Here is a 7,959-nt window from a genome sequence, read left to right on the forward strand (position 1 = left end):
GATATTGATTACTTACTTCATAATATACAGCATGTAGAGTATATCAGCTTGTTCCTGTAAGCTTGAGGTTTCCTTCAGCTGTGAAACCAGTGCTTTGAAGTCCAATTGCCCAGATTGATCTCTAGGAAAATGTATTTCTACACGAACAGAGGGAACCTTTATTTTGAGAAACGATAAAAGACATTAAGTCCACAACTGTTCTTAAGTGATGCCCTAGAATAAGTCATCTTTCTACTTTCAAACCTTTTCCATAAGAATTTTCTAAATATTGATGAAAAGTAAAACAAAAACAACAAAGCCATCAGGACAAAGCAAATTATCTTAAAGCCTAATTAGACAGACTTGCCCTATTTAAGAGCTACTTAAAAAAGACATGTAACTTCACCAGGATAGTGTTTTCTACCACCACTTACTAACTGGAATCACAATGGCAAGTTCTATTATTTTCCATAAAGATAAAAGTTTTTTAAAAAGCCAATAGAAATATTGCATCTGCAAGTTTACCTGGTCACTCTGTGAGGGCTCCAGTGAGTCAAGTAAGTTGAATGAAGGCCGGGAAGGCTGAAATAACTTGGTAGGAAGATACATGTGAACATCTGTGAGAGGTTGACATTTACAGGAAAGGTTAGAGAGTTAGGAAACTAATAAAAATGCATGGGGTTACATATGGGTCAGTTCTTTTTTTTTCATTGAGTTTATTGGTACTTTTTAAGTATACTGGGTGAGTTCTTTATAGAAAAAAATGACAAATTTTTTCTTTCATGGTAATATCAAAGAAAAGAAATATGTATATTAGATAATTTAAAGACATTGCAATTAATAAACATATTTTGAATTGATTTTTTAGAATTGTACCATCTACTATACATAAATGATATTAAGTTTACTAATGTTATCAATATAACAATGCGGCTACAAATGATACTTTGATAGAGTATCACATATGATAGAAAGAGCACAGTTGTATTTTATATTTTGTGGGCTGTCACAGAAGAATATTTGATGGCTAGTCCTTGCATTTCCCTGACAGTATGTGACTGGATGATACTATCTAGGGAATCAAAAAAATGCAATGTCCGAGCAACCTTGAGATATTGCTAAGATTGTTACTTGAAGTTCATTGTTGAAATACTTACCATAATGTCTAAAGAGAGACTCTCTTGTCATTTTCACCATTTTACAGATACAGAGAAATACAAAGCTCAAACAGTTTTTCAAACAAGTAAGCAGCACAGCTGGGAATTAAACTCAAGTTTCCTGATTCACAATCAAGAACTAAAATTTAATAAAGTTCATCTCTTTGCATAAGCCCCTTCTCCAGGGAGCACACCCAAAGGGCATGGTAAGTTTTTTCCTATTATAAATGTCAAATAATTCCCTAGTGTTAACATTTAATATCTTTGATTAGTAATGGTCAGTAAAGTTTTAGACAGCAAGAGCATGCATATCAATCATTCTCATCATCTGTATAGTGTTAACATTCAAACCATCTAGGCATGGCCAAGGAGCCTTTCTCTGTCTTCATATGCAGCTACTATAGAGGTGCTGAACCCTCTCAGGAACCAGGACTACTCTTGGCATGTATAGTAGAAGTCATCTCTCACTACAACCACTACTGAAGGACAGTATTGGTTTTAGGGAGGAGTATGGCAAAGATGTGAAGAATGAGTATTACATTTGAGAAACACAGATTTATGTAGCTGGAGCAACTGAATGTAAGAGTTACAACTGGCCTAAGGGAAACAATTTTACTTAAGGGAGACCATCTCCCACTCCATTTCATGGCTACTCTGTCATAATCTTGCAATGCTTTCTCTTTAAACAAAATTACTTCCAAAGGAGTAATTTTTCTAAAGGAAAAGCTCTTCTTACCATTTTTAAACTTGGATGTTGAAACTGAAAAAGCTTCCTTTCTCTCGTCCTGCCTATCCTTACTGTGCTCTTGGTTAATCCAGACTACATAAGCACTATCCTCAGTAAAACTGTATCTGATTCATTCATTTTACAAGTGTTTGAGTGTTCCAGGTGCTGTCTAAGATTCTGGGGATAAAGCAGGGACAAAGCAAAGTTCCTGCTTACAGTATAATCAATGCTTCACCCCCATTGTGAGTTTCATGTCATCCTGTGCCTGACTCTAAAGAGTCATGGCATTACTCACTCTGTACATGCAGCTCCTTGGCCTTGGTCACCAAGGACATTAAGTCGCAGGTTGTTTGCACAGCAGCTCGGAACCGATCTAGCCCTCCCTTCTTTGAAGCAGGGGCTAGTTTAGGATGGGGAGTAGTGTGGGCCAAAAGGTGATCTAAGTAAAGAGCAACTTCCTCACCACAGCCAGCTGCAAGGTTAGTGGGGAAGGGAGAAGAGAAAAAAAATGAACATTTTAGTTACTTCACAGTCTAGCCCAGCAATCAGAATGACTGGTTCCTGTACCTATAATAGCAACAGAAGTTGGCTGTGTTTAGCTCATGGAGGGGAAAAAAGCTTGTGATCATTAAACAGTCACATAGATTTAAGATTTAGAGAGTATGGCCATTTGCCAGGACACACTCATTTTTCAAGTTTGCTGAGAAAATATTAAGATTCATAAAGGCATATAAGCTTATCTTAAGACAGACGGAGCAAGCACTTTACAATCTGGGTATGCACGTGTGGACATGCGATGGTAGTTGTGGTGAATAGCAGTGGAGGAGGAGAAAAACAAGATCCTTCAAGTCCAACTAGTGGTAAGGGACTTGTGTGAGGGAAGGTTGAGGAAGGGTAAAAATCTCCCACCAAACAAATTCTACAAATAGCAGCTAAAATTACTAATGAAAAAAACACCTTCGTGTGGCATTGGTGTGGCATTTGGATGATCTTCGGTAATTTCTCCAGATGTATTTCTGTGCTCTGAAGTAGTGAATGGGGCTAGCAGAGCTGTAAGAATGGAACTCATATTCAATGGCATACCAATGACAAAGAGTCTAGCCTTGAATATAATCTAGATACTTGAGTGGGGGATTATGAAGAATATGAAAAGAAGCTTTGTATCCATAGAAAGGCTAACAAGCAATCAACATGCCCATTGTGAGGTCACAATAAGCTCAGAAGCTGAAAGTGACTCAGAATGGTGTAAGATCAAATGTAGCAGTGCATATCATCAAAAAGATAAATTTTAGAAAGTAATACAAGGAAATGGGTGCTACAGGTGAAAAATCATAAATACCCATGGAACGGTAAGCTATTTCAATATGTGATAATTCTTGTTAAATTTTCCAAGTCTTTTATGCCAAAATAGACACAATTAATGACTTTATTATTATTAATAACAATTAAAGCTTTATATTTAAAGTACTTTTCCAACAAAGAAGTTTGAACTATTTTACAGCTTACAAAAACAAATATAAAAGCCAGGCATGGTGGTGTATGCCTGTAATCCTGGCACTCAGGAGGCTGAGGCAGGAGGATTGCCATGAGTTTGAGGCCGGCCTGGGCTACATAGTGAGTTCAAGGACAGCTTGAACTTCATAGTAAGACCCTGTCTCAAAAAACAAAATTATATATACATCACTTACTGAGAAAATGCTGAGCCCAAATAAAATAGTAATTCTGACTACTGGTCTTTTGTATAGGAGATCACTAAGGAAATAAAATTTATTGTTTTCTTGTTTCCATCTCACTACTCTTAAATTAATGCAATTGGCTTTTTAAGATATAGACTAAGGGTTAAATACTCAGAAAGTGAAAGTAAGCAAATAAGTTTTAGATAGCCAGAAGAATAATTCTCTCTAGCTCTTTCTCTTTGGGAATCAAACAATATAATGCTTCTCCTGCATAGGTCAGTATTTTAGCACCGCACAGCAGTATTTCTGAGCTCTTTTTTTTTTTGAAACAGGGACTCACTATGTAGTTGAGACTGACCTGGAACTCACTATGTAGCCCAGGCTGGTCTCGAACTCACAGCAATCCTCCTGCCTCAGCCTCCCAAGTGCTAGGATTACAGGCATGCGCCACCACGCCCGGTCTCTGAGCTGTTTTTAATCCATGCTCTCATCATGCCTCTCAGTGCATCATCTTCATATTTCTAGTAGCCAACTAGATTTTTATTCTGCTGTGCATTATTTCATGCCTAGTTTGTAATAGGAAAGCAATAGGCATTCTGAATATGCTTTTTCTATACACACTTGCTCAGAGTCAAGTGTACCCCTCTGATATTATATAAAAAGAATTCGTATTAAATTTTATTTTATGCTTTCTAATATAAAAAAGCAGCACTGTAAATATATCTACATATTTGTATAATTATTGTTCACTAAATGCTTAATTAGATATCTGTTACTCACCACTGCTTTTTTCCACTTCATAATCATCAGCCACTTCAAATGCCCAGGGGAGAAATCTTCCCTAACTATAGTAAGGAACAGTCCAACGCCACACTCCAACACCACAGGGATATTAGACCAGAAACTGAAGGTACGTAAAGGCATGAAAAGTAAAGCCAAACAAAAGTAGAAATCTAGATGTATTAAAGACGAGTGAGGATGGTGCAGTGTGAGACTGCTGCAGCATGAATTATTAAGGATGATGCTAAATAATATTTTGTGTTCTCGTCCAGCCAACCAGTGCTTTATGAAGCCTCCTTACCATTACTCAGTGCATCATAGCTATCCATCCAATTGCCAGATTCCAGATCTTCAGAGTTGTCCTCATATTCTTCACTGTACTGCTTACCCTCTGGCCCAGGGTCCATGAAGCTCAAGTGTGAGCAGCAAGATGTTGTCAAAAATTCTGACAATTTACCTGTTTGAATCCTGACAATTAGTGGGTAGACAAAACAAACAAACAAACAAACAAACAAAAAACCAGAAAATCAGGAGAGATCCTTTCAAAACAAATCTTAGTAATAAAAGGACTCCTAGCATGTTTTGTTTAGGTACGACTGAGATTTATAACCAGTATAAATTTTGTAAAATTTCACAGCACTATTAAGCATAGTGTTTAGCTTAAATGGTTAGAGGACTGTGCTAATAAAGATGACAGTTACGGGTTCACAATCCACCATCAGATCAGTTTTGCTCTCTTCTACTGCCATACACTATGTTTCCTGGTACAAATTTGAAATGGCTACTAGAGAAACCAGGAGAGAATGAAGATAAATCGCAATAAACTCATTACATCATTAAAAAATATCCACCAAAGACTATTCTGAACATAAAAGATGGTTCTGAAAATTGTATACATTAGAGCATATTGTAAGCTATTTTGTTCCGTTATAAAGCCAATTACTAAACTTAAAAGGAAAGTCAGTAGTACTAATTTTCTAAAGAAGCCAACTTGAGGAAGCTGCCAATGGCCAGGTTCTGAATAATTTAAACACTGAAATAATAACAGGAATAGATAATTATATGTATATATATATTATATATACACATACATTATATATACATATATTATAGATATACATTATAGATATACATACATTATATATAAACCACTGAGCTAAATCCCTGGCCCAGATCATTATATTTTGAATGAAATAAAAATGCATTTTTAGGTAGGAGACCATAATAAGTGAAATAATCAGATACACAAATATTGCATTGTTTCTCTTGTGTGAGAAACCCAAAGTATAAATAAGTAGCGAAAAGGAGGGTAGGGTATTAGGAAGTAGGAAAAACTTGTTCAAATGTGAGGGGGAACAAGGAAAGGGGGAGAGGGAGGGAAGGAATGGAAGAGGGATTTAAAGAAAAAAAAGAATTGAAGAAAAATATGGAAATAGAGCTTTTGTAAATAGGGAGGATAATAAGGGTTGGAGGAAGGGGAGGCGAAAGGGATAAAACATAGAATTAAGATGTGTTATGTACATGTACAAATCCTCCATGGTGAATGTGATCATTTTGTATTGCAAACATAGCACTAATAAAAAAGAAGCCATGAATCTATGCTGCTACTAAACAGTGAAACAGAGGAGGAGAAGGGAAAGACCTTTTGATAAGAAGTCTAACTAATGAATGTACAGATAGTGATGAAAGTATCAGTTTACAAATCCATTAGTAATAACTGATTCATGCAAAACTCAATGGGCACTAACATCATTTGGTCAAGGACTGTTAGGAAAGGATATGAAAAAACTTGGCAGGCACCTTAGTCAAGTGATCAAGTCAACATCACCAATAACATAATAAACCAGTCTCCCATGCCTCCTTATAAGATGCCCCAAGGACTGTAGTGAATGCTTATAATTATGTTGCTTCAGCATCTATTTTGATTATAAATTTAGCTTTCTCCTTCCAGAAGCAGGGCTCAGTCACCCTTGGCCATTTCCAGTTCTATTCCTCCCTCAGTTTCTCAGTGCAGTCCATCCAGATATCTGCTTTATACAACTTCCTTCTCGTGCCCACCTCCCTATAAGATAGCTAGATGAAACCAATTTGACTAGTCCTGCTGACCCCCACACCTCACAAACACGGTGCAGATGTACCACACTGACCCCTTCTGAGTCATAGTATGACCTCTTAGAAATTGTGTCTGCTTGTTTTAATTCTATCCATTAAAATAATCTATGAGAAATTTGTTTGGATAATGCTTTGGATCCTAATAAATGTGTTAATGTGTTGGCTCATAGGTCTCTCCCTCTTCCTCTCTCTCTCTCTCTCTCTCTCTCTCTCTCTCTCTGTCCCTCTATCACCCCATCCCCTCATCCCATAGGTTCCTTGGCTTCTGTGTGTGGCTTCTAGGCATGTTATTTAAGTTCCACAACTCTGGATAACTAAGTAATAAAACCTTTATTTCCATTTTATGTCTTTCTTAATCATCAAAGGGGTGCACTCCACTGTAAAGATCCTAAATTAAACCAAGCATTCGACACCACACCAGTAGCATTCCCACCAAAACATATAACCTGAATCTCATCATGAGGAAACAACCAGACAAATCCAAACTGAGAGATATCCTGCAAGATAACTGACTTGCTCTCTCAAAGTTGAACGAAACTGTTATGAAATATTAACAAACTACTGCCTAACTGTTCTAGATTAAAAGCCACCAAAGAGATATAACAAGTAAATGTTCATATGTGATCTTTGGTTGGTCTTGGTTGGGAAAAAATCTGTGGGAAAACATCATTGGGACAATTGGCTAACTCTGAGTATAGATTCTATATGAGAGAGTAGGTACAGGAATGGTCCCCAACCCTGGGGTTCACAGACCTGGTGAGCAGTGTGGGTGGTGAACCAGGGAAGCTTCATCTGGATTTACAGCAGCTCCCCATCACTTGCTTGCATCACCACTGAGCTCTACCTCCTGTCAGATCAGCTGCAGTATTAGATTCTCAAAGGAGTGGGAACCCCACTGTGAATTGCACAGCCAAGGGATCTACGTTGGGCTCCTTTGAATCATTCAGAAACCACCCCTCCTAACCCGTACAAGCCAGCCCCTCTTGCCGAAGGTGTTGGGGATTGCTGAGCTACAGTATTCCTTCCTTATCTGCGGGTTTGCTTCCCACAGTTTCAGCTATCCTAAAATAGTAAATACAAAGTTATGGGCATAAATAACTCATACATTTTTTTTCCGTACCAGGGATTGAATTCGGAACCTCGAGCTTTTGCAAGGCAGGCGAAGAAACCACTGAGCTAAATCCCTGGCGCAATAACTCATACATTTTAAATAAATTTTATTACACTATATCATTGTAACACTTTTATGTTAGTTTTTGTTACTGTTGTTAATTTGTTACTGTGCCTGATTTATATGTACTACCCCTGGTTTCAGGAATCCACTGGATTTTGGAAGTGTTCCCTGTGAATAAAGGAGGCTATAATGGTATAAGAAGATAAAATTTCTTAAGTGTGATGATTATATTGTGTTTATATATGATAATGCCTTTGTTATTAGACATTGAAGAGTCATGTATATGGCTAAACTTCTTAGCTATATATATATATGCATATATATATATTCCATATATATATATACATATATATA

The 7,959-nt window shown here is 37.1% G+C and overlaps 1 protein-coding gene across 5 annotated transcripts in view; it reads right to left on the reverse strand.

Annotated features, from left to right (window-relative positions):
- The window catches only part of Phka1 (phosphorylase kinase regulatory subunit alpha 1), a 144,285-nt gene that overhangs the window by 58,621 nt on the left and 77,705 nt on the right, over window positions 1-7,959 (reverse strand). For 3 of the 5 annotated variants that reach the window (XM_010607968.3, XM_010607967.3, XM_010607966.3), the window contains exons 18-21: window positions 4,621-4,787; window positions 2,159-2,335; window positions 505-596; window positions 17-156 (exon numbers count right to left, since the gene is read on the reverse strand). In XM_010607968.3, the coding sequence (XP_010606270.1) occupies window positions 17-156; window positions 505-596; window positions 2,159-2,335; window positions 4,621-4,787 (576 nt within the window). The remainder of the gene's footprint in view (window positions 1-16; window positions 157-504; window positions 597-2,158; window positions 2,336-4,620; window positions 4,788-7,959) is intronic. The other 2 variants (XM_010607970.3, XM_010607969.3) reach the window with 1 other exon arrangement.

The sequence above is a fragment of the Fukomys damarensis genome, unplaced genomic scaffold (genome assembly GCF_012274545.1).
Source record: "Fukomys damarensis isolate Sample0158 unplaced genomic scaffold, DMR_v1.0_HiC HiC_scaffold_39, whole genome shotgun sequence".
Lineage (NCBI taxonomy): Eukaryota > Metazoa > Chordata > Mammalia > Rodentia > Bathyergidae > Fukomys > Fukomys damarensis.